The sequence below is a fragment of the Euprymna scolopes genome, chromosome 29, assembly GCF_053919585.1.
Source record: "Euprymna scolopes isolate OS-2025 chromosome 29, ASM5391958v1, whole genome shotgun sequence".
Taxonomy (NCBI): Eukaryota; Metazoa; Mollusca; class Cephalopoda; order Sepiida; family Sepiolidae; genus Euprymna; species Euprymna scolopes.
Genome location: NC_136510.1, coordinates 29,043,612 through 29,071,508, shown reverse-complemented (window position 1 = coordinate 29,071,508; position 27,897 = coordinate 29,043,612). Strand labels below are relative to the sequence as shown.

The window sequence follows — 27,897 nt, the reverse complement described above, 5'->3', positions numbered from 1 at the left end:
GAGGATTGGTGACAATGGTTGAACCTGGGCAGAATTTGATTATTTAAGAGGACGATTCAACAAGGACTTGTTAACATTGAATTTGAAAATTACCATGTTCTAGTCAGCTGGGAAGCAGCCCTACGGTATTGTGTTCTACAGACAGGTAGTTCTTGGAAAGAAATCTTGCTCATGGGAGCTCCATTTAGTTTTAGGTACACAGAGGGAGAAAGAAAAATGACTTGCAGTGGTTGTAGTTAGATGAGTTTTTGTTGTGAATGTTTTATAGGGGGGTTACCTGAGATTAGAGCTCCGTCAAACCTGAAAATATTAATGGAGTAGAGAGACCAGCAGTCTCTTTTCTAAGAGGGGGGGGGGTTGTAGAGAAAAGAGGATCCTAATCATATTAAATTTCGAAATCAATTTTGTACTCTACCAAGGCAGGAAAGGATTTTCTAAGTGGGACTCCCTCAGATGTGGTGACAGTACTCTATCTTAGGATGAATTTGACTTTATACAAATTGAGTATTGCTTTAAGAATGAAATACTTTCTGAAGCAGTAAAACAATCTACCCATGTTGTATTGCATGATTATTGTCTAGCGTCTCTATCTTTTACTTGTAGAGTTGAAGGTCTACTAAAGCAATGCTGATTTCTCTTTGTTGATTGAAAGAAAACTCCTTTGGTTGCTGTTAATTTTAAATTAACACAGAGGAATAGTTACGGAAACTGGTTATTTTTATTTAAATTTTAGTTGTCATGACACAGTAAGCAAAAAGAGAGTACAACCTTGAAAACGGTTCCATAATTCCTTTTATTCATCATAGAGGCATTGCATGATATTAAGATATCGGACATAGCTTGGGTTGATGAAGTCCAGTAGTGCCCATCCATCTCCAATGCCTGGAATTTTCTCAATGGTCACCAGTCTAGTACTGACCAAACTCAGTGTTACTCAACCTTAATGATCTTACGTATATGTAAATATGAATACGTTTTTTTAACCTCAGTTTGTTTTCTCTGTTCACACACTCATCACACTTGACCATCTGACCCTGAATCACTTACCACAGCCTTGAATGACTCAAAGCTCTCTCAAATATGTAACAGTTGAATTTTAATTGCATAACCATCTTGGGGTTCACTTTTTCTAAAGATTCAGGATGCCAATCTGCCTACCAACTTCCTCCAATCTGGTGATATTTCACAGAATAGACCCCTAGAAACTTTCCATTAATATTTCCTTAGTTCATCGTAAAAGCAGAGCACCTCTGTACACCACTGTTATTTGACATCAACTGCTATTTGTCTATTTCAAATATACTCTCTCCAGATACATGCTTTAGTTCAACTAATTAGTCACCAATTATAAAGATTTAAGAAAGCTTGAGGTGCACAAGGTTTTTTTTTTTCTTACATAATGCTGAATTGATTTTAACTCCCAAATGTGCATCATGTCATAATCTTTATATGTATTTCCTTCCTGCACTGATGATTACGAAAGCATATAACATTAATGTCTGTAGGTATAAAAATAATTATTTATAATAGATGTTATATATATATATATATATATATATATATATATATAATTATGTATAAAAATATATAATAATATAATATAATTATATATATTAATATATATTTCAGTGAGAAATATGCTTATGAATTTGTAGCGACATATCATGTAGAACAAATAAAATATGTACTGCCTATACATTAATTTTATTCAAATTTTTTGAAAAAACTGTTTAGTCCAGTAATCTCAACAGTTTCCTAAATTTATATATATGATATTTCTGTGAATGATTTTTTTTCTATTTTTCTTTTCTGTTTAGGAGAAAAAACTGAAAGAGCAACAAAAGTTGCAGAAGAAAATCAAGAAAAAAGATGGTAAAGTTTCCAGCGCTTCACAAAGCGGGTCCGTATTGGAAGATTATAAAATGTCCCAAAGGTTTCCAAAAGTTCCTTTATTTGTAGAAAAATGTGTACAGTTTATTGAGGAAGAAGGTATGTGAAATAACAGAATGTCTACCTGGGCATTTGTTCATTTTTTTTTTTTTTATATATATACAAGTAATTTTAAATGAATTTAAAAAAATAAATACATAATTATAATTAAAAAAAAAAATTTAACGCCGTGAAATGAGGTGAAGTAAAAAATCCACTACTAAATAATAAAATGAATGCCTGATTAATATATCATTCCATTCTCTTCTCATATAAAACAAAATATTTGCGGCCAGTTTCTCCCTTCCTGCATTTGTCATATAATCAGCACACCACTTTATTAGTCTGCATGATGACTTGGTACCTGTAGTTCTTATTTATATATTTAAAAGTTTAAAAGAAACAAAGATGCTCTAAAATACGCAATTTAAAAATAAAAAAAAGACAAATGAAAGTAAATAAACGCTCTAGGGCAACACTGCATAGGGGCTACTAGTCTATCATATGAAGGAAAGTTGTCTGTATGTGTGTGGATCTAGTTAAAAGCAAAAATAACTACAAAACAAACACCCACAAAGTTGGTGCATTCTTGATTGGTATTTCCCTATATGAGTAATATTCAAAATTTAGAAAAAAAAAAAGGGAGGCAGGTCAACTGGGCCAGGTATTGACAGTGGGTAGGTGTGTGTGAGGGGAAGGAAATCGGTTTTTCTGCCATTTCCAATGTTATATAAAAGAGGGGTGATTGATTTGCATTTTTAATTTTTCAATACGTTAAGAGAGGAATGGGCTGGGCAGGGGCTAAAGAGAGGTAGGGGAGAGGGATAGAGAGACGAGTGAAGAGATATTTTAATATAAAGATATAAATATTTTTACGTTTTTATAAAGATGGTACACACATTTTTAACCTCTTCTATTTTTTTTATTTTTTTTTTATGGTCCCAGACCACATAGTAGAGATGCGTGTAAATGATAAATGCTATCATTATATTCTAATAATGGTATAAGGATGAAACTGCAGGTTTCTATCTGTTATTGTATGTAGCAAATTATCATTTTTTTTAAAAGTAGATTCTTTCAGTTTATCTTTGGTTTTCTAATTTTTTTTCTGTGAAGTATTTTCCATCTCACAAGGATTTCAACAAATATTTTGTCTGATATTTCTTTTTTCTAATTAAAACAATGTTTTATAATTATGTTACTAGTGAAGGTGGGGGTGCTAGGTCTTGCCCAGTCATAAAATATGTTCAAATATATTTTAATTCATGTATTGTATTTATTATTACAGAGCAAATTCTCTATTGAATATATATATATATAGTACTGATTTCAAAAGTTAAAAAAAATAAATGATTTAGGTGCCATCAGCTAGAATCAAAACCAAAACATTTAACACTCCAGTTCTGTTCTCTACCATTTGAGCTATCGACAAATAAGAAAGATTTAAAATTAAACCATTTCAAGCTATGAATGAATTTGTGCATGCGCAAAAGTAATAGAAACATGTCAGCAAATTAAAACAAAGTTTTTGCATTTAAACTTGCTGATATATTTCCGTACACACTATTTATCCATCCAAAGATTTTACTTGTTATAAACCATTCTTGGTGTATGATTACTATTTTCTGTTAATTTCAGTGTCATGTGACCAGTAGTTTAAGAGTTTATCTGTTAAATATTTTCACATGCATACATCTACTGTTTTATTTATGTGGATTATTCTGGTCTTACTTCTTCCGATGACATTTCATCCTTATATGTTTTTCTTTAGGACTAACTGCAGAAGGTATCTATCGAGTCCCAGGAAACCGTGCCCAAGTAGATTTGCTACTCACTAAATTTCATGAAGGTAAACCATTTTTTTTTTTTAATTTTTATAATATAATTTAATTTCATCTACAAATATAACAAGATTGATAACGTCTAACCTATTTAGTTTTGAACATTGAAACTATTTATTTCATAACTGTTTATTTCATAACTGATTAAAAACAACAGACAAAGCCTTTTGAAGTAGAATATCTTTTTGTATTATTTGGATTCTTCAGACCTTTTTATCTCAAAACGTTTCAGTCGATGTAACCTCTGATCTTCTTCAGATTTATCTTGTCAAACTCGAGAATCTTTCTATTAAACTTTGGAATCTGCACAAAATTTCAAACAGAAATCTGATCCACAAGCGTAGCATGCTCTCTTTTCTGTCAACGATGATCAAGCAGAAGTCTTAAGTAATTCGCAATTGTACTCCTAGTACAGAGTGTCCAAAAAGTTGCTGAAGGGTTGAAAATCTTTGTCATTTTACCTTTTTAATGATTTTTTTTTTTTTCTCTATTTCGGATATTTTATAGATAATATTTTGGAAATTAGTTATGTATACGCATAACATTGAACAATGTATGCAAGTTGTGAAATTGTTTTACCAAAATCAGGGCTCAATTGTTTTAACTCAAAGAGCTTATCGACAGCATTTTCGTGTAAGAAATATTGGGCTATTTCTCACAACACAATTTTAAACATTATGTGCTGATTTGAAAACCAAGGAGCTGTACTTGATCTTGTGTGAGCTGGCAGACCTGGAAATGTCATTGTAAATGAAAATAGGAAAAGAGTGCGAGATAGTGTGAAACAGCATCCTAAAACATTGATTCAACAACATCCCACACAACTTGGGATATGACTTTTTCTTATGGGGATATCTTAAAGAGTTTATGTTAACAAACCCCCAAATCCTGCAAGAATTGAAGAAAAACGTCATGAACAAAATAAGGGAGTTAAATTGCAATTCAAAGATTCTTCAATCTGTCATGAATAATGCTTTGGAAGGAGCACAAATATGCGAAGTTGAAAATGGGCAACATTTAAAAGATATTATTTTTTATAAACAAAGATTGTTTGAATTTTTCTTCTTTTTTTTTTAAATTTCCCAATGTCTTCATCAAATTGCGTTAAAATTACAGAAAGATATAAAAAATAAAGAATCTATTAAAGTTCAAAACCTTTCAGTGACTTTTTTGGATACCCTGTATTACTCACATTAACCTTCAACCTTTAGAGGAGTTTAACTTAGAATTGAATTTTTTAGAATTTGACTTAACATGTAATCGTCATGGAATGAAAATGTCATATTTTGAAAATCACGTAAATTGATCAAGTAGTTTTGTCTATTTTTTTTAACCAAGAAAATCAAATTTTATTATGAAGCAAAGCAATTTTTTTTTTTTTTTTTTTAAACATGACTGTCAAAAGATCAGACAGGTGCATCATTTTTATTTTTTAAATAAATATCTATTTAAAATTTCTGATTTTTGGCTTAAACAAAATGCTTCTTTCGGAAGGTTTAGACAATACTTTTTTTTTTCCTTTTTCTTTGTTGCCATGAAGGTGTTTGGTGCAATCTGTAGTTGTCAAAGAGGTTGTATCATCCAGTTCAGTGTATTAGCGTTAGATCATGCATATGTATTAAAATTAATAGAAATCCACTGTTAAGAAGCACGGTGAAAATGAAATTCAAAACCTGACGGTTAAAGGATCAGACACAAAATATTTTTTTAAATATATATTCAAAATTTCTAATTTTCGGCTTATCGAAAAGCTTTCATCAGGAAGATTTAAACAATACTTTAAAAAAAAATTGTCTTACTTCCCATGATGTTTGGTGCAGTGTCTAGTTGTCAAAAATAAAGGTTTTATCATACAGTTCATAAAATGATATTTTATATATATATATATATAGAGAGAGAGAGAGAGATACTCGATCAATTTACATAATTTTTGGAATATGACATCTTTGTTTCATGATGGATACGTATATTATTAAGATGTGTCTATAATTTCTGTATTTTTTTTATTTATTTTTTTTTTTTAAGTTGTATTCTAAATAAGAACCAGAATTTTTATTTTCTATTTTATCTGTTATGACAAAAAGATTCCGGAGTTCAACAAGTTACACCTGAAGAATGTTGGAGATTACATTGACTGAAATGTTGTGGGAATAACACTTAAGATGAGAATAGCAGTCCAAATAATACAAATTATTAATCTTTATCTAAAAGAATTCAGGAATTAAACATAAATGCTTGTCAGTTAATGTTGTAATATATTCTGGAATCATTTCATGGTGTTCTTACTTTCAAAGAATTAAACACTGAATATTTTTTTATATTTATTTCTGCTTGTCATTTTAGATCAGTGTATGGAAAAGTAACTTTTATTTCTATTTAAAAAAATAAAAATAATGTTTTGTCATTAAATTGCATTTTTCTTAATTTCTCTGTTACAAAACTGTTTTAGGTAGCACTTGTCACCTGGTGACTAGGAAACAGTGTATTTTGTAAATACCCACATTGATGATTATGTAATAGTAACTTGGTGCTCGACTTTAATTCCTTCTAGAAATTTGTTGAACACCTATATGTTCGACAACCGAAATTATATTTCCTCTTAAAATTAACTGAAATAGAGTTAATTGGTTCCAGAGTTTAAAAAATCCATTTTTATCTGCAAACTGTGAGGATTTTATACGTTTAATTGCACGGGAAATCACCAACAAGCGTATATAAAGATGATTACAATAGTATACTATATACATGCAGTAAGAGAATGTAATTCCAGTTAAACTGTTTATATTTCTTACCTTTCAATGATGGTGCAAGTGGATGGATGAATAGAGACAGAGAGGGATGGAGAGTTTACTGCTTGGAAGGGGAATATGCTTCCATCAAAACAGAAGGACATAATCGTAATCTTTTTTTTTTTTTTTAATGTTTTGCACAATTAATGGGTGTTATCATGAAGTAAGTCTGCTTCGTTCATGTAACATTAAAGCCCTGATCTCAACTGATATTTTTCTTGACTTTATGGACACCTTGTGGCCCAATGTTGTCCTCTGCTAAAAGGGGTCAACCAATCGGATTGTAGGGTTTTGTTAGCACACTGCTGTGCTAAACATAACTCGGGCGCGATGTAGACAGTTAAACGGGTTGTCATGACACCGTTCTAAAAATAACTCTCATCGCAAAGTTCTGACTCGTATGGCAACGTTGTCGGAGTGGGGATGGGTCATTACACTAAGCTTCAAAAATACCACGCACCAAACCGCTGATCTGATCTGTATGAATCACAAACTGAAGAACAGCATTGCTTGCTTAGATTCGAAGCCAGCAGTTCAAACTCCGAAATTTCGTTTGACTACCAAGGCAAGAAAGTCTCCAACTTTTGGTTTGAACACAGTTGTTTGACTACAGAAACATTAGGCGATCGAGGTATTACTGTATAATGTGTACATAAATTTGATGCTGTGATATCTCTATCCCAATGGAATAGTTGAGCACAGATACAACATGAAAAATAGGGGTCCAGGGAGAAAAAAAACCCCAAAAAAACAAGCAGTCTATTTGTTGAAAAAGAAAACAAGGGGTTTATTGAGTTAAAGAATAAAAAAAAAAACACCTGGTTAGTTACCACACACACATGCAATGTAAAAAATAAGGTGGCTATTTGCTATTTGTTTCAAAACTATTCTAAAATTCCTTAAGCTTAGGTGGTTAACTTCCGTATTTATCTAGTTAACCTACTCAGTTCCCATTATCGTAGGACCCCAATCTGTTAGACCCATTTATTTATTTATTTATATATATATATATATATATATATATATATATATGTTTGTGTGTACGGCGTAATCACATTGACACACCGGTTCTTGTCAGATCACCCAAGTTAAGCAGCGTTGAGCCTGGCTAGTACCAGATGGGTGACCATTTGGGAATTGTAGGCGCTGTATGTGCTTTCCGCTTATCTTGGCATTGTTTCCAGTCGTCCTGAACATATACTCCACTTACCACTGGTATTTAACAATGTTAACCCAGCAAAGGTGTGGTTGGAGAGTGCACAAAAATTTTATGTGCAGGCACCCTCACAGTGGGTATCCATAGTCTGTCAAGACTGAAGGAAGCTACCGTGTATATATATATATATATATATATATATATCTATTTAAAAAAAAAAAAAAATGAATATATGTAAAAATATTTTTAACCTTTATACATCTAATTTTAAATAAGAATGTAAATATACTAAATACTAATCATAGTGGGGGTTATAAGTAGTTAAATGGATTAATCCTAATCTTATAAATACAAGACTGATAAAGTAAAAAATTAAAAAATGTATCCATTTTAAATGTGGAAATTGATGAATCGCACAGAAATTCATTTTTATAGTATGAAAAGGTTAGTAATTGCAATTAAGAATAGGAAATTCGATCAAATGTTTATAACATGTCTTCTTCCTAAGATTAAGGGTGGTGGTATTTGATCAACACTGCTGGGGAGCCATGATGTAATATACTGTTTTGTTTTTAAATCCCCGAAACAGTGTTTCATGGTAAACAACTGATGATCCCTTGAAAAATAAATTATTGGTATTATAGTAAATTCGAGAGCGAGTTGATGCAGTGATTGCAGGTGATTAAATGACTTACTGACTAGATGGTTTTCTAACGAATGATAAAAAATATTTTTTGTATAGTTTTAAAGGTTAAAAACTTCAAAGACTATATATATATATATAATTATTTTTTTTACTATAATAATTAGTAATTTATAAAATATATATGGCGATTAAGCTACACTGAATATTCTGCGTTTCATCCACTATAGGATTCGTCAGGCTTATGCACAAATTCTGTGGTTGCTTCTTGTTTTTATATATGTTGAGGATTTCTAGTTAGCCAATCAGCTTTCTAGTATCAACCGCGCCCCTTCCTATCAGCCAATGGGCATGCATTTTATCGAACAAAGGATCTGTTTAAATGTGGTGAAATAAATTCTTTTGAGAGTGCTCGACTGTTTTAGGAGCTAAGTATAATTACTTCATTTACTCACATAAACCTAATATACGAAAGTATAGATTTATGCGTGAACTTTAAGTATTTACTTCAAAAGTGCTCAATACGTAGGTAGAGCTAGTTAGTAATTTATAAAATATATATGGCGATTAAGCTACACTGAATATTCTGCGTTTCATCCACTCTAGGATTCGTCAGGCTTATGCGCGAATTCTGTGGTTGCTTCTTGTTTTTATATATGTTGAGGATTTCTAGTTAGCCAATCAGCTTTCTAGTATCCACCGCGCCCCTTCCTATCAGTCAATGGGATATATATATATATATATATATATATATATATATATATATATATATTTGTTCATTTTTTTCCTTTGCTAAAACTTTTTACACCCCAATTCATATGAAATGTCTGTGTGGTCCTTAACTATGCAAAAAGACACTCAAAGATGGTCTCTACCAAAGCCAGGGACCATGCTAAGATTAAATTCTGAGTATTTTTACTAATATTTATTTGTGTTTGTCATTTAGATCCGTGTGTGGATATCCAGACTTTAGACATTCAAGTGAATGCTGTAGCCACTGCCCTGAAAGGTTTTTTCAATGACCTCATGGAAGCTTTGTTGCCTTCATCTCTCATAAATGAGTTGACAGAAGCGTCAGGTGAGTTTAAACTGTCACATTTCACTCCTATTAATTAAAGTAAGAGAATATGTTATCAATGTATTTTCTCTATTAAGCCAAAATATGTTTTCTTGACATTAATTTTCTCAAAATTAAGATTTTAGAAATTAATTTTGTTAAATTCTAGTTTAATTTTTAAAAGCATAATCCAACTTTTGTTCAAATTTATTGGAATCAGTATTTTAATACAAGTTGATGTTTGTGAAGTTTAATTCTTTTAAATGTATGATGTAATTTTATAGACAATTCTTTAAAATTGTGTATTTTTTTAGTCAGTTCTGTAAAAAAACATTGTAGTGCAACTTTATAAACAATTCTTTAAAATGTAGTGTAGTTTTTAATAATTTTTTTAAAATTGTAGTGTAGTTTATAAAAAAGAATCTTTAAATTGTAGTGTAGTTTTTAATAAATTTTTAAAAATTGTAGTGTAGTTTTTAATAATATTTTAAATTGTCGTGTAGTTTTTAATAATTTTTTAAATCGGAGTGTAGTTTTTAAATTTTTTGCAAATGTAATGATTTTTTTTAGTAAATTATTTCAAATTGTAGTTTATTTTATAAATTCTTTCACATTATAGTGCAAGTTTTTTTATCAAATTTAATATAATCTAGTTTTCTGAACAATTCTCCAACTGGTTTTAGTACACTTATATAGATTTGAATATTGTAAAAATTTCTAAACCATTCTTTCAAATTAATTCTTGTATATTTTTTATAAACGATTATGAAAGAAAATTTACACAGTAAATCATGAGAAATTAATCGGATATCCAATAGTTGTCGTAAAATGGATGTGAAAACAAAGTTGTTGATTGTTAATATATTGAGTCAATTTTTTCTTGTTAAACGCAGTATATAACTGAATGCATTAAAGTTTGGTTTATGGCATATCAACTTTTTTTATTTTTTTTATTTTTATTTTTTTTTTGAGTCAACTAATGTCATGACTAGGCTATGACAATAAAATATTCTTATTGTTTTGACTCTCAAGTATATATCCGACACAGACACTCTTATCAATTGAGAACCACATCACTCTATCTAAAATCATATGATATTAACTGATATATACTCGAGAGTCAAAAACATATAAGATATTAACTGATATATACTCGAGTGTCAAAATTATGAAAAGAATATCCTCTTGTCATACATAGCCCTAGTCATGACCCAATACATGGTTTTGGGTATAACTTAGAAGATATTCAGTGGGGCTCCACATTCTCCATAATCCCCAAATGGGGGTTATGGAGAATGTGGAGTTGCCACTGTTCCCAGGTCCACTTTGGCCCAGAGTGGTAGTACTTGTTAGGATAGCCCTATTGGTGGAGTCTCGAATTTGCTGACTGCAACCTCATGCAGAGGGTTCTGGTACTACTGGCTTCCTGACCTAAAATGCACTAAACATTGATGTTATTGTTTTTTTTCTCTTTGCAAAACTTAATCATGTTCTGCAAAATTCAAAACAAAAACATTTTTTTTTTCTCTATAAAACAATTGACCTACATATTATAAATATTTTTAAGATATAAGAAACTTGAAGCATAAAAACTTTTTTCCAAAATTACTGGTTTCTGCTTTAAATAACCTGGAGAGGATTGATGTATTGTATAAAGAACAACCAAACCAAACATCACGAATAAATAGTTGAATATATAAAGAAATCGATATGCCGTAAAACAAATCTAAGAAAGACAACTCAATAAATATTGTTAGATTAATTGTACACAATTTTATTTTCCAATAAAAATTCACCTGTTTACATAATGTTTACATTAATTAACTTTGTTATAAGAAATAATTCCATATTTATTTTTCAAAAGGTTAATATTCAGTTTCAAAAAATACATTGACAGAATTGAACCTGGCATGTCTATCCTACAGTCTGCCCCTTAACCACTCATCTAATTTCACATCCATTTTGAAGAATGCTTGACACAAATAGCTTCTAATTCATGCATTATCTTTTTTTGTTTCTTCTAATCTGACCTCAACTCTATAAATAAATTTAACTTTAACAAAGCATCCCAGTCTTGTTTGTTTTGTTGTCTCTGCCAAAACAAGGATTTCAATATAATTGTTTGTTTTTTCTGCCATTGTTTTTTTCCTTTTCATGCTACAGAAGGAAAAGAAGGAGCAGGTAATCATCTCTCACTCACTCTCTCTCACACTCTCACTCAGTCATTTCCTTCACTTTTTTCTTTCTCTTGTCTTAGTTAACAACACATTTCTTTTGACCTTTTCTGATTTTCAAGGTCATAAAATAAACTCTCGGTAGGACTTTTTAGTCGTTTCTTGGTCTGTAGACGTGTACGCACATGCTGTAGCATTCAGATTCCAATGTAATTCATGTATAATAAAAACATTTAGAAATGCTACTGAATTTAATTTTTAATTTCTTATTCACAAAAGTTTTGGAAAACAGCCTAAGTAAAGCCGACTTTAAAATATGTTTAGCCTCTAAATTTTTCCCACTGCAAAATATTTTGGCTTTTAAATTTTTTCCACTGCAAAATATTTCAGCTTCTAAATTTTTGCAACTGCAAAATATTTCTAGCCTCTAAAATTTTCCCATTGCAAAATATTTCTAGCCTCTAAAATTTTCCCACTGCAAAATATTTCTAGCCTCTAAAATTTTCCCACTGCAAAATATTTCTAGCCTCTAAAATTTTCCCACTGCAAAATATTTCTAGCCTCTAAAATTTTCCCACTGCAAAATATTTCTAGCCTCTAAAATTTTCCCACTGCAAAATATTTCTAGCCTCTAAAATTTTCCCACTACAAAATATTTCTAACCTCTAAAATTTTCCCACTGCAAAATATTTCTAGCCTCTAAAATTTTCCCCACTGCAAAATATTTCTAGCCTCTAAAATTTTCCCCACTGCAAAATATTTCTAGCCTCTAAAATTTTCCCACTGCAAAATATTTCTAGCCTCTAAAATTTTCCCACTGCAAAATATTTCTAGCCTCTAAAATTTTCCCACTGCAAAATATTTTGACCTCTAAAATTTTCCCACTGCAAAATATCTTTGGCATCCAAATTTTTCCTACTGCAAAATATTTCCAGCCTCTAAATTTTTCCCACTGCCAAATATTTCTAGCTTCTAAATTTTTCCCACTGCCAAATATTTCTAGCTTCTAAATTTTTCCCACTGCAAAATATTTCTCGTCTGTAAAATTTTCCCACTGCAAAATATTTCCTGTCTGTAAAATTTTCCTGTTGCAAAATGTTTCCAGCCTCTAAATTTAAAAATTAAAATGATTTTAGTGCATTCCAGGTAGCTTAATCTTGTATCCAACATATCAATTATATACAATCTTTTATTTGCATGTTATAAAAGATTATTGGAAATATTGTTTAAAATATAAACCGTGCAAGTAACGTTAAAGACATATTTGAAAATGACGCAATGATGGCACTTTGTTCTTCTTGAAAAAAATATATAATTTTTTACTTCATGCATCTGTCCATGCAAAACGATTTGTTTTCCTGCAAACATCAAGAACAGTCCATTCAAAAAAAATAAATAAATAAATAAAAAACAATATAATTTACTGCTCTTCATAGTTCAACTTTTAGCATAAAATTATTCTAGACAGGTGAACATGTAGTTAAAACCAATCAGTCAATCAATTCATTAAAACAAAAATAATCAAGGCCTACTTCTGCTGAGCAATTTACCATAATATGCATGCATAAACATATTTCATTGTTGAAAAATTTAGTAAATTTCCAACATTACAACAGCCAAAAAAAAAACAAAATAGAAAAAAACTATCATTCGTACATACAACTAGCAAACATATTTTGCTAGTATCAAAAATGGAGAAAGTAATTCCTGGGAAGATTGTCTCATGATGACAGAACTGATACTAATTTTCCCCCCTACATATATACACACACACACACACAAACATGAAGGTAATGCCTGGAATTATGGTATAATAGCCACAAAACAGATATTATACTAAAAAGAGGAGGAGATAATTCTTGAGAGGATGGTCTCATGACAACATAACAGATATCAAACTATCCCATCCCTGCATTGAAACATTGTACTTTAAACTGAATTGCACGGAAAATAGTATAGTACTTTTACAGTATATTGCACAGATGAAAATTGCATTCCAAGTAAAAATTCTCCAATATATTTGTGTGTCTGGCAAAAATAAGTAGTCTCGCCAAAAATGAGAAGAAAATGAATTTTGATTAAAAAAAAAAAAAAAAAGTTTTATCATACTTTGCCAATCAACCATTCATTGTTACTTAGTTAAATGACAGACTGACTTATCTCCCATCTGCATTCCACTCTTATCAATGGTGGGTCGAGAAAATATGACAAAACTGATTTTCATTTTTAATTAAATTTCTACTCAATATTTTTTTTTTCTAATTTTTTGGTGTAGATGCCTATTTTTGCTTGATACGTAAGTATATCAAAGAGTTTTTTTTTGTTAATTTATTTGGAACTGAGATTTTCATCTGTGTTCCATACTGTACAAGTGCCGATAGTTTAATATCAGATTAATAGAGCAATGTAAGGTGGAGAGTAGAAAATGGACCTTAGATTTACTTTCGCCAGCTTTGTAACTCTTGCTTCCTTTAATTTGTCCTTTAATCCTAACGTTTCATTACTGACGTTTTTGACAAAGGGGAAAGAATTGCTGTTTTCTAGCAATCTATCCATATAAGACTTATATTGGATAGTTTTTGACCCGGAAGTGTTTTTTTTAATAACAAATGGCTCCATACCTTATCTTGAGCTATTTCCATGAAAAAATAAAAAAGTAGAAGTAATAGTATAGTTACAGATTCAGACAGATATCAAATCTCCATTACCAGTGGATCCATAGAACAACTACTTATCTATTTTCATCTTTTTACATAGACAATATATTGTAGTGCCAATGCAACACCGATTTTCTAGCATTTGTTAGCAACTGATGGTCCAACACTGGACAAAATCGCAAAATTTGTGTAGGATGCCATCAAATTGTTATTTTTACATAAATTTAATCCAGACAGAATCACAAGTGTGGAACTTGATAATTGTGCCACTGCAAGACTAGTTTATTGGACAACTGATAGTTCTGAATGTTGCAAAGTCAGTAATTTGTTTATGCTGCACCTGCTGGTGGTAGTATTCAAATATTTTAAGATTGCATCTGCTTTTGCTTAAAATTAACCCTTGTTATAGCTTGAGAAGTTGCAACTGTGGTGCTACATGAAAACAATGGTTGATTTTCATGTAATTTCTTTTATTCATCACTTACATTTAATCTTTGTTGAAGTTTTCATAGATCTCTGGCCATTTAGAGATATAGTGTATAATTAGCAGATATGTAGATGGTTTATTAAGCGCGAAATCTTATTGTCTAGCAAAACCGTTAAATGAGCAAGGCTCTGCGTCTGACGGTGCTGGAAGATTGGTGTTGTATTTGTGCTTTCTTTGTTTGGTATTTGCAAAAAGATCTCCCATGTTCAAATGTGTCATGTGTTGCCGTGTAAACAGTCATCACTTGTTAGATTACAGTGGTTGTTTACAGTTGAGCACTGTATTTAGAATTGTATAAATCCCCACACACAGACGTCCAATCGTATACGTATATGGTACACACTATCCTTTTAATGCACTCATATATCGACCCACTATTCACTGTAGATGCATGTATGTGCACATTATATACACATATATACGCAAATAGTTTCCAATTACATGTACAGGTACTTGGATGCATACAAATGTAAAATTATAAAATCTGTTTCTGTGTGCGTGTATATAGACACAGATCAGGGAGATTTTTTTTTTTTTTACAATATAAATAGGTTAGCTCAATTAATCTGATATAAAAAAAAAAAAATATCTGGAACTTTTTTTTGTTCTTTTGTTAAAGTGAGGTGGTGTTTGATCAAAGCTGTTGAGGAAACATGATTTAATACATTGTTTTGGTTTTAAAATCTCCAAAAGCGTGTTTCATAGTAAACAACTAATGATCCCTGAAAATTTAGGACTATTATGAATTCAAGAAAGCAAGTTTATTCAGTTATTGCAGGGGATTGAATGACTTTACTGACAAAATAATTTTCCAATAGAGAATTAAAATCTTTTTAAATAGTTTTCAAGGTTAAAAACTTTAAGTTTAAAAAAACAATATATATATATATATATATATATATATATATATATATTAGTGATGGGATGATTCCAATATTTTTCCCGATTCCGTACTAAATTCCAGATTCTGATTCTTTATAAATTTTTGAATATTTAACTATACAGTTATATTTTCCTTGATATTTCACTTTTTTATCTATATATATAAAAGCGAAAATGTGTGTTAGTGTGTGTGTGCATTTTTTTCTGTATGTCCGCCAAAGGCTTTTTTCGATAGGCTTCTCGGTCGGGTCACTCCTTCTTAAAACTTTTTATATACCTCCATAGATAATAATATCTACCAATTATGACCGGGGGTCGCATTTATCATTAATTTGCCCGACTTTTATGCGCTGTTTTCAAGATATTTTTTCGACCGCCGCGTAAAAAATGCGAATGCTGGGGCGGGGAGAAACAGAAACTGGCTTGCAGCGCCAAACTTAGTTTGACCGTAATAAGGTCAAACATCACGTGACTTAACTTTCTCGCACCTGTCAATTTCACTTTATAAACGTTAAATTAAGACCCTTTTCACTTCCTCTCCCCTCGTGGCCAAGATGGTTAGGTGTGTGGGGTTTTTTCCCTTTCGTTTCCACCTTCGCGTCAAGACTTCGGGGTTCAATCCTACCTTCCTACTAAAACTTTTTTTTTTCTTTTACATCTCCAAACACCCAGCCAACGTTTTTTTTTTTAAACAGGGTTGTTTTGATCTAACCCCCCCCCCCAACATACACACCTCCAAACACCTGGAAAATGCCAGGTACTCCCGCTAGTATATATATATATATAAAAGGCAAAAGCAACACGCATATTTTTGTATGTCCTGCAAAGGCTTTTTTCGCCGGAGTTCTCCGGGCGGGTTACTATGTCTTAGAACTGTTTATATAACCCCTAGATCGTAATATCTACAATTTGCAATGGGATGTCATGTCTAGATTTATTTTGATCAACTTTTATAAAATTTGCGCTATTTCATTGTGTCGCGTGTTTGTTGAAATAATGTGGTGAAAACTGTTTATATCAGACAATTACTATTCATTTGGACACTCCCCTTTTTTTTAAGGGAAGCTCCCCCCACCCCCTCCCCAACATCTTGGGAAACAAAACCAAAAAGCTGCCTCACAGCCAAAGTTGAGTGCAGGATTTCATTCCCCTATGGTTTGACCTCATCAAATTAGCACACCTGTTCATTAAATTTCATCCATTCTTATTCCCCTACCTTCGTGCTTTTTTTTTTTTTTTTTGCTTTTGCCTCAAAGCTTCGGGTGTGATCCTACCTCCTTTCCCCAATTTTTTTTTTTTTTTTTTTTTTTTTTCAAACACTCTGGCAACCCCGTTAGTATATACTAATCCTTAATTTATGAAGCTCAATGTAATTACTGAGCATATAACAAACAAATAACAAAAGTTTGTTCCAAATTTCATGATGTTCACCATCTTACAATTTATTCCTTTAATTATATTGACATTTACAATTCTTGGCAGTAACTGTTTCATAGCGCAAAATCATTCATTTAATTATATCAATCAATGAATTTATTTTGCTCTTAACTCGTCAAAAGAAATAGCAACTATAAATCCAAGTTAAGAGCAAAATTGATACATTGATTGGTATTAAATCAATGATTTTGTGCTACGAAAAAAGTGGTAGTAGCAAGGGGGGGGGTCAAAACAACAGTAGGCAGAGGTGTTCAAAAAAAAAAACAAAAGTGGCAGGTAGGCTTGAGCCCGTAATGCGAAGGAAAAAAAGGTGAAAAAAAAAGTGACGTCTTAGTCAATGTTTCCATCGCCCCACCGGAAATTCAGAACAAGATTTGAATCTCTTATGGGAAGAGACCACCAAAAAGCAAAAGAAATAGCATATATATATATATATATATATATATATATATATATATATAGAAAATGAAAATAGAAAATTGGAAAAAGTTTATATATTCATCAATACTTTGTCTTTATTTCAAATATTTGTCAAGATTACTGATTTGAAGAAAAACATAGTCAATATTTGAAAATATGTTTTTCCTTTTTTTTGTTTTTTCAAATGATATTTTAATTTAATGTATATATTACTAGCAGGCTGCTCGGTGTTGCCGGAGGAATCTTTCATCCCCCTTCCCCATACATGGCATCATAACATATCTCTCTCTCTCTCTCTCTCTCTCTATATATATATATATATATATATATATATATATATATATATATATATATACACACACACACACACAATAATGACGTTATTGTGAACAGACAGGGATACAGATTTATATATACAGTGTAACCTGGATATAATAGACTTCTTTGGTCCCTACAACTCTCTTATATCCGGGTTATAATGTACATTAACAGAGGCTCTAATTTGGGACCAGAGAAAATCTCTCTTATATCAGGGGTTCCTAGTCTCTTATATCCGGTGTGTGTGTGTGTGTGTGTGTGTGTGTGTGTGTGTGGAAAGTGAGAGATGTAAGATTAAGGGGAGAGAACTCCAGCAGAGAAAATGAAAAAAAAAATCCTTGCTGAAGCAACAGGGGGGAAACAGGTGCACACATGCTTATTGACTACAGTAAATGCGTGTGTGAATAACTAAGAATCTGATTGGCTGACTAGCAAATCCAGTACGACGAGGGTATATAGAAACACGAAGCAACATCAATTCAATGCAATAGCCTGACGAATCCTTGCGAGGATGCAACACAGAAAATTCTGTCTAGCTTAATTGCCATATATATATTTTCATTACGTATCATTGTCAAAGTGAATACCAAAAATATTTACATAAAATAATATATGTAGTAGTCAAATAATATATATATATATATATATATATATATATAGTCCAGGTTACGAATGTGTTTGTAGGATAAAATTCAAAGAATATCCAACAGGATTTTATATGGTACTTGATAAAAGATAGAGCTATTCATATGAACACGTACAGGCTTTTCTACTCTGGCATGACAATGTTTTGATCTGTAGTTATAAATAACTAAGATTTTATCAGACACTTTGCATTAATATATATATATATATATATATATATATACATATATATATAGGGTGACCCAAAATAAAACAAAAGCTAAATGGGGGCCATCTAGAACATATGCTGTAGAACGGAGAAAAAAGGCCAAGTCCCTAATGTTTTGATGTAATGTTTTGAATATAATAAACTAGTTATAACCAAAGTTTCATTTCATTCGGACAAAACACTAAGAAACGGGCCTAATTAGAGTTGGGCCCGTTTTTTTTTTTGTATATATAAATAAATAAAACATTGTTCCATTCGTTACCTTTCCTTCCTATTCTCATCTCATGTAGGGAGATTTCCATCCTTCCTTTCCTTCCTACATTCTGCTTGCGCCAAAGTGCTTGCAATTATTTGCCTTTCAACTGCCACTGCCATTTTATTCATCTCACTGACCTGACAATCTCTGAGGTTTAATTTTACTCAGAATAAACTTCTATTACAAGGGAGATAAATGTTTCTTTCTTTACTCTGTTCGAATTTTTTTTTTTTGTCCTTGGTATTAATTGGAAACGATTTAGATTTTAAATTGTTAAATCCATTTACAAGATTTACATAAAAAAATATCCAAAGATGTAAGTGCAGGTAACTGTTAGATTTTTCAGTTAACTCTTTTTAACTCTTGAAATGATAATTTCTTTAAAATATTAAAAATTTCCTTCTATTAGCTTTTATTTTAAAAAATTAAGTTTAATAGTTATTAGACATTAAAACCTTTGTACCACACACACACACACACACGAGAAAAAGAAAAGCCTATAGCATTAGAAAAATATCAACATTTCGTCCCCATTTTCAGGAAACTTCCTCAGGATGATAAAATGATTGAGGAAAATCAAGTTAAAACCATGATGAGCTGAAAATTTTTTGTGATACCTTTCAAACGATTACCTTTAAAGAAAGATAGCATCATTTTATCATCCTGAAGAAGTTCCTAAAAAATGGGGACAAAACATTGATATTTATCTAATGCTATAAGTCTTTCTTTTCTCTTTCCCATAATGTCATACCACTCATTTTACTTTTTACTCACACACATATATATATATATATATATATATATTATTCAACTTGGGTAAACAAAATTAGCATTGGTCGCAACAATAAATCTGTTTCCGTCTAAAATGACTTCATTAGGTGACAAAAACAGCCTCTGGTCTTAGTCGATGCACGACTTTTAATATATATATTTATGTGTGTGTAAGAAGGTTGTTAGCAATGTAGAATACTGGGATGTTGAAGTGACGTATCAACAAAAGACAAACTAACAAAGGCCATATTTACGATCCCAGTTATATTAAACAGTAAGTCCATATTTTCTGATTTATATGTGAATGATTTGAAAAAGGAAATATACACAAAGATTTATAATCTTATTTAACCTCTGTCTGTCTGTTTTTGTTTTTACGTCATATAACTTCATAATTCTGGTATTCTACATTGCTAACAGCCTTCTTATACACTTACATATTTGTTTATCAGCAATGCTTCAAGCAAACTACCTTTTCCTTATATATGTATATATTTTTTGCTTGGGAGTCACCACTTATCAATGCTCGAAGGTCACTCGAAAATAAGGGTTAATGAATGTAAGGTGGTGATGTAGTAATTGCTAATGGTGTAAATTGAGTAGAATTTGATTCCTTATGCGGACAGCTCAATAAGAACTTGTTTACATTGAATTTGAAGGCTATCATGTTGTATTCAACTGGGAAGTAGGCCAGTAGAACAGTGTTCGACAGGCAGGCAATTCTGGGAAAGAAGCTTTGTTCATGGACTCTGCATTTAGATATAGGCACAGATAGAGAGTGGGGGAAATCGTATATAGTGGTTATAGCTAGTTGAGTGTTTTTGTGAAAGTTTAGCAAGGGGGAGGGGGCATAGATCGGAGTTCATACATATATGGTTGTGTAGTAAAACTTGAGCATTTAATCTCTGTGGATATTAGTAGACGATCCTAAAGTTTTAATATGCATTTTCTCATATCTCACAAAATTGGTTTTAATTAAAATTTAACAGCTTCTAAATAAGCATATAAGCCATGACTCTGATTACCAATGCTCTGATTGTATGGCTATGAAGAAACAGCTGTTATTCTTTAATCAAAACTAATTTTGCTTGGTACGAAACATTTTCTCTTTTTTTTTTTTTTTTTTTTTTTTTGTCAAAAAATATTTGAATTTACTATATATAGTAGACATATCTGTAATCCGTTATGTCACTGTTTGTTCCACTTTAATTCCATTTGAAAATGTATAAATTATGAAAATATCTTTTAAAACAACCTGTTTGCATATTTGAAAAAATATTAAGCCTCTTTTACTTTTATATTATCAATACTATGAGTGTACACTTCTGTAAATAAAAAAATATTAGAAAAATAACCGGGGTGGGGGGTATCCTCTCTCAGTATTCATACTAATATTTATATAAAATTAAAGAATTATCGGTCACCACTTATCAAGGCCCAAGGGTTGTTCGAGGATAAAGGGATTGCTCATTGAACGATGAATACCACTACATGAGGATTGCAAACAATGGGTGGAAATGTGCAGAAGATTTCTTAAGATGAATTGATTATTCAAGAGGGCAGCTCAAAAAATAAAGTATTTGTTTACATTAGACTTGAAAACGACCATGTTATAAGTTGGGAAACAACCTCGTGGTATTTTGTTCCTCAGGTGGGATTTTCTAGGAAAGAAACTTTGTTCATGGAAGTTCCGTTTGGTACAGAGAAAGAGAGAGGAAGGAAATTTCTTTGTGTAGATTGTAGGTAGGTGGGTTTTTATTGCAAATGTTTTATAGCACTTGAAGAAAAGAGGGATAAATGAAGACCTGGGCAGAGATGGATTACTTTGGAAGTCGATTTTTTAAAGCTGTCCAGCAGATGCCAACATGTAAAATGGATGTTAAACCGAATATGATGATGATGATGATAAGGATGGACTATTCTTTAGTGTTTAGAATTTCTTCTGCTGTTGACTATCCTTTTTAGATCAGATCTTCATAGAACATTGAAATTATATAAAATGTCATTGTGGACTTTTTTTTTTTTTTAAACCCTATAAATTTGGCTCATTTGTTTCATATCAAATTTGTAATTGAAACCAGACATTAAAAAAAAAAAAAAAAACTAGTAATGTAGTTAACGGTCAAGAAATTGCAAACAAACAAAAAGACAAATACTTTATACCAAATGCAGTAGAATTTGATTGATCTATCTAGTTTTATTTTAGAATTTGTTGTCAATATTTGTGTGGCTTTTCACACTAAAACCAAAATGGCTGATCATGTGAAACCCAAACTGAAAAATACACAAAGAAGTGTGTAAATATCTTCACTGGACGATCTGTAAAAAGTTGAATATCGAATGTAGCAGCAAATCCTGGGAACATGTTTACCAGAAAAAACAGTTGGAAATAAGTCATTCACCATCTACTATGACTAACCAATTCCTACAACTACGTACCTATAAAACCTGACATAGAAATATGGAACAAAAAGTAAAAAGAAGCAACCTTAGTAGAAGTCAGTGTCCCCCAATGCTACTGGGTTAAACAGCGCTGAGAGGGAAAAGATAAGGAAATACCAAGGTCTTATGTATGACATGAAAAGATATTGGAATCTTAGGAAGAGCTCTTATCATTCAAGTAATTATAGGAGCAAGTGGACAAATGTACAAGAATTTCAAAAACTACTTGGCAGATATACCTGGTAAACTAAGTGCAAGAGAGATTTAAATAAATGCACTTAAAGGGCAGTTAGAATCTTAAAAAGATCTCTCGGTTGGAATATATGAAATAGTAAGTGAATGTCTGGCATCTGGTAGGATGCCTCATCCTTGGACAAACTGAAAAGAAAATTGAAAAAAAATAAAATAAAATTACCGGAACTTTTTGTAACTTTGAGATACCACAACTTATTTTAAAATATAAAAGACTTTAAAGTTTCAAAAGGTTAAAATTATACGGGTTAGTAGAAAATTAAAATTTTATTATGTTTGGTAAAAATTATTTGTTATTTATATATATATATGTATATATGAGTCAGTCCAAACAAAAGTAAAGCCTCCTTATTTTTCTTTTTTTTTTTACCTCAAAAAGTTTAACAGCTCAGTTTTCTGTGCTCTAGAATTTATTTTTCTACATAGTCAACACCATTCTCAATGCACTTTTGTCAGGAATTCAATGACGCATCTCTGCTTCTGATGCACATCCATGACAAGGGTTGCTTTCTTAAAATCTCACACCATCAATATCTGCAACAGAAAGATGAAACTTTTAGGTCATGAATGCATAAGTTCAGTCATCATAACAATGCAATTTGCAATTCCTTCCTATCCATTCTAGCAGAATAAAAAAAAAAATAGGAGGGATTACTTTTGGAACACCTCTCATATATATTTCTTGGCTGTTAACTATACTATGATTACCAAAAGCCTACTAAAACTGGAAGATTTTTTTTTATATTATAAACCTTTCTTGGTAAAAGTCCAGAATAGTTAACAATCAAGAACTTATAAACGAAAAACAACCAATAATGGTGCTTCTTCAGATTAACCCCAACATCTAAAAAGAAAAGAATTTACACAACAATTTTATTGTGTACTTAGCTGTTGAATTAAAAAAAAGAAATGACCATAAGCCAAAATTTATACAAATTCATTCAGTATTTCTGTTTTAAAAATAGATCCCCATGCAAATTTAGAAAACCATTAACATGTGGAGGAAGGGCTTCTTTTTTGTTTTCTGTACCCTTTCGTTGCCTGAATGAAAGTTTGAGTTATGTCCCTTGACTATTGACCTTAATAAAAGCTGAAAATAGCAGCTGAGTGATTTCATCAAAGTATTTTTTTGTTTGTTTTGTTTTTTTTTTTACAAAAATACTGGATGAATTTGCAGAATTTTTGGTATGCTATTTTTATCTTTTTACGAGCAGCTTTAAATATTGAAATGAAACTAGAAAATCACAGAAATAATTTATGTATAAAAAATGCATTAGGATTTTCTGCTGATCTATATATACTTTAAACATGAAGAAACTGAAATATTTTTGATTTTAATATTTGCATATTGATAAGAGAACGAAAATGGCGATTGAAGTGATCAATTATCTTCAGTTCATACCGAAAAGATACTACAAAAAAATATTTACTCTACCACTAACCCGAAATCTGAATAAAAAGCCCCCTCCCCCCCAACAAAAAAAAACAAACAAATAAAACTACACTGGATCCTCCCAGTGTAGCAAAGTTAAGAGATAATCCCAATCGCCATGTTTTTTCTGTGTTGTTAAAACACACAAACATTGAAATAAAATTACAAACACTTTCCACATATTAAAAGTATACAGGTCGGTAGAAAATTTAATTTGTATTATTCGGACTATTGTTCTCATCTTGAGTGTTATTCTCTCAACATTTTGTCCGATGTAATCTGACATTCTTCAAGTTTATCTGCAAAGACCCATGGAATAATGGAGAAAGTATTAAGTAAAATTAGTTTAAGTGACACTCTTCTGGAGGTTGAAGGTTCAATCTTCAGTACGAGTAATATTAGTAATTGTATCGTGCATTACTATTTGGTCAGGAACGAGTGCATGCTACACCCATGGACTAAATAAAGGGTTCCGTTAGAAATTCTGTGTATTGCTGGCACTAAAGATTGAACTTTCAACCTCCAGAAAAGTGTCACAATATGCACTTATTACTTTATATGTTATGACAAAAAGATTCCAGAATTCGGCAAGATACACATAAAGAAGGTTGGAGGTTACATCAGCTGAAATATTGTGAGAATAACACTCAACAGTAGTCCAAATGATACAAATTGTCAATCTTTATCTAAAAAAAAATAAATAAATAAAAAAAATAATTCTGAAACATAATCAGAATTTAATTCTATTGCATTCGCTATAAATTATTTGTTTTTATTTACAAATTCTTTAATGTTGACTATTCTGGACTTTATTCAATCTTTTGCTTTTGACTTATGTTTTTCTGTTGTTTCCAAAACTTATCATTTGCTATTCTCACTTTCTATCGCCAGGTTTTCCTGACAAGAGCAGCAGACTGTTAGCACTTCGAGGAGTTCTTAAGAAATTGCCAGCGACTAACTATGAAGTACTTAAATATCTCATCACTCATTTTAATAGGTAAGTGAAATGTTACCAATGTTTTTTTTTTTTTTTTTTTTTTTTTTTTTTAATATTTCTGCTAAAGAAACACCACTTTCAAAAGCCATTCAAGGTCTTACCTTAAATAACTTCACCACGCCCTGGGAATCGCCCTAGGGGCTTTCACCACCTCACCAGTGGAAAGCCTTTACATAGAAGCTCATGAAACTCACTTTGCATTGAGACACCAAAACCTCGTAATACATTATTATACCAAACTTGCCGCATACTCAACAAACCTTATTTTCAATCATGTCATGTTTCTACAACACCAAGATCTCTTTGAAAAAAAAAACCCCAAAAAAACAAAGTTAGTTTACGCATAGGAAAACTTATCACTGAAACCCAAATGAACTCTTTTCTAATCCAACTTAATACCTCCTTGGAAATTTTTTTTTTTTTTTATTACATTTTCACCCCAAACAAGGCAAATTGCCACTTTGGTGTAGGGGGCTACTATCAGGGGCAACAACTACTGGGGTACTATGTAGGGATTTGGGCAGCAAGATGTCGGTTCACCCCCTTGGCTTCTAATTTATCCAACTTTACTACTTGAACTAACAATCTCAAAAGCAAAACAAACTCTGCCACCTTCCAGAAAGAAATCCTCCCTAACTAACAAAGTTACCCAGAACATCTACGCATTTATAAATGGCTTCAAAATAGGTGACAGCGTAGAATGTGCTGCCATCCAGAACAAAATCAAATCCCCAAAATGCTTACTCAACAAAGCATCTATTTACAGTGTAGAAGTCGCAGCAATTGATTTTGTCTTAGATATAAGCTGAGAAAATAAATTTTAAAAAATGTATTATTCTCTTGGATTCCAAACTTACACTCTTATCATTAAAAAAAATCCAGATATAAGTAATCTACTTATAAGCAGATTACTAAATAAAATAACCATATTATTAAGGAGTATAAATCTTATTTTTTGTTAGATATCTATCTACACTGGCATCAAGAGAAATCAAAAGGCTTACTCAGCAGCTAAAGAAGCCATTAAAATGAATCAGTTCGATATGAAGATTCCATAAACATATTTCAGATAAACCATTAACAAATATGTTTTCACTAAAGCATGAAACCACTGCCTTAATAACAGTTTCCTATAAAGATTTCACTGTACTGGAAAATCTGAAAATAGAACAATATCCACCCCTATTTTACAAAACAAAAAGATTACAGGAACCAGGAACACATCTACAAACTAAAAATGATTCCATAAATCAAAACACTTTAATAAAAAAAATCACATTTGGCTCTAGAACCAAGGGCAAAGCCAAGAAAGACTAAGGGAGTGTCCAAACTTTTGTAGTAAAAATATTACAAAATGTTTCATTCGTTTCAGTAAAGTTTCATTTTGTTTTTTTGTTTTTTTTTTATATATAATTAGGGCAACCTTCTCCTTGTAGCTGGAAATTGCCAAGATGGCTGCTTTGCGATCAGTCTTACTGAAACATCTGTAAAAAAACAAAACAAAAAAAACTACTTGCTCAAATTAAGCAATTTTCTTTTCTTAATGAGAACTTCATTCTATAACAGGTGTGTACATCATGGTGATTTATATTTATCTTTGCTTTTTAATGTTTTTGCTAAAACTACAAAAGCACCCATTGTTTTAATAATTATCACATTAATAGTCATGCATAAATGTTTTTTTTTTCTTTTTAGTTTCCTGTGGAACTCTATTTAATTGTACAATTCAAAAGAGAACAAGAAAATTTTAATATTGTCTAAAAAAAATGTTTCCTTTTTTTTATATATTACAGAATTGGGCGTCATTACGACACAAACAACATGGACAGTAAAAATCTAGCTCGATGTTGGTGGCCAACGTTGATTCGAATGGACTTCCAATCATATGGAGAGTTGACGTATAATTCTCGAATTCCCCTTGAAATTTTACAGACTCTCATAGAACAATCTGGTTTCTTCTTCCATGGAGAAAATCAAGTATGACCTGCTAAGAAACAAAAGAAAATCTTAATAAAATTTTTTTTTTTTTTTTTACTTGCCCTCTGTCCAACCATTTCTCCTTCCCCATCCACTAGGCGAAAAAAAAAAAAAAAGGGAAAAACTTCTCACCATACCTCCTCAATCTCTCATTTAATTGGCTCATTTATCTCCTAGATGTGGTTACTGAACCATGATATTGGAGAGTCTTTTTTTTAACGCTATACGACTATACACTATGATAAGTAAATAATGATAAACGCAAACCATTCTCTTCACATTGTTTTTATGACCAGCAACAGAACTGTTGACTTTGTTGTGTTAAGTCTTAAAATAGTTTAATCTGCAAAAAATTACGACATCAACATAGTAAACGGTGAAGTCTACACGCATACAAAAAGGACACAAAAAACCCAGAAAGTTCTCCATTGGTTTTAACAGAGAAAGAGAGAGAAAAAAAAAATGAACAAAATCAAAACTCCACATTTCAATTCTATGAAAAAAAAGAATAAATAAATAAAAAAAATTTTTTCTCCAATAATTCCCACCAACCAACCCAAATAAATGGGGATTGTAAAAACAAAAACAAAAAAAAAAAAAAAAAAAAACAAGCTGATAATGAGCAACAAATGTTCATGTTATTGTATGTGATCAAAAAAAAAAATTGTTTTGCTTTTTTTTTTTTTTTTTTTTTTTTTTTTTTTAAATTTAAAAAAAAAAAAAATTAATTTTCACTCCCATACCCATTTTGTTTCTTGTTGGCTTTCATTTTTTATTATTTTAAAAAAAATTTTCTTTCTTTGCATTTTTTTTTTTTTTTTTTAATTTTTTTAAATAAACATTTTTCTTAAATCTCAGTGACATCATCTCTGACTTTTTGAAGGATGAAGTAATTTTGCCTATTGGATAAGTTTTTAATTATCTCTCTTCCCCCCCCTCCCCACGTTTTAAAAAATTTTTTTTACTTTATTTTATTTTATTTATTTATTTTTTTTCAACTATTTTTCTGAAACCCACCTTGCTACGTATGTCAGATCATTAGATATTTGTTAAATAGGCTTTTACTATTCGAAATCATGCTAAAAAAAGCTAGAACAATGGCACACGTGCGATGTGTACACGGATAT

At 31.0% G+C, this 27,897-nt stretch overlaps 1 protein-coding gene across 50 annotated transcripts in view; it reads left to right on the top strand.

The window, feature by feature from the left end:
- Positions 1-27,477, top strand: part of LOC145252565 (rho GTPase-activating protein 190-like) — a 793,870-nt gene extending 766,393 nt beyond the window's left edge. For 39 of the 50 annotated variants that reach the window (XM_080112152.1, XM_080112143.1, XM_080112148.1 and 36 more), the window contains 6 exons: positions 1,818-1,989; positions 3,701-3,778; positions 9,305-9,436; positions 11,579-11,596; positions 24,688-24,793; positions 26,587-27,477. In XM_080112152.1, coding sequence (XP_079968278.1) covers positions 1,818-1,989; positions 3,701-3,778; positions 9,305-9,436; positions 11,579-11,596; positions 24,688-24,793; positions 26,587-26,776 — 696 coding nt within the window. In that variant the 3' untranslated portion in view covers positions 26,777-27,477. The remainder of the gene's footprint in view (positions 1-1,817; positions 1,990-3,700; positions 3,779-9,304; positions 9,437-11,578; positions 11,597-24,687; positions 24,794-26,586) is intronic. The other 11 variants (XM_080112136.1, XM_080112171.1, XM_080112147.1 and 8 more) reach the window with 1 other exon arrangement.
- Positions 27,478-27,897: the final 420 nt, after the last annotated feature.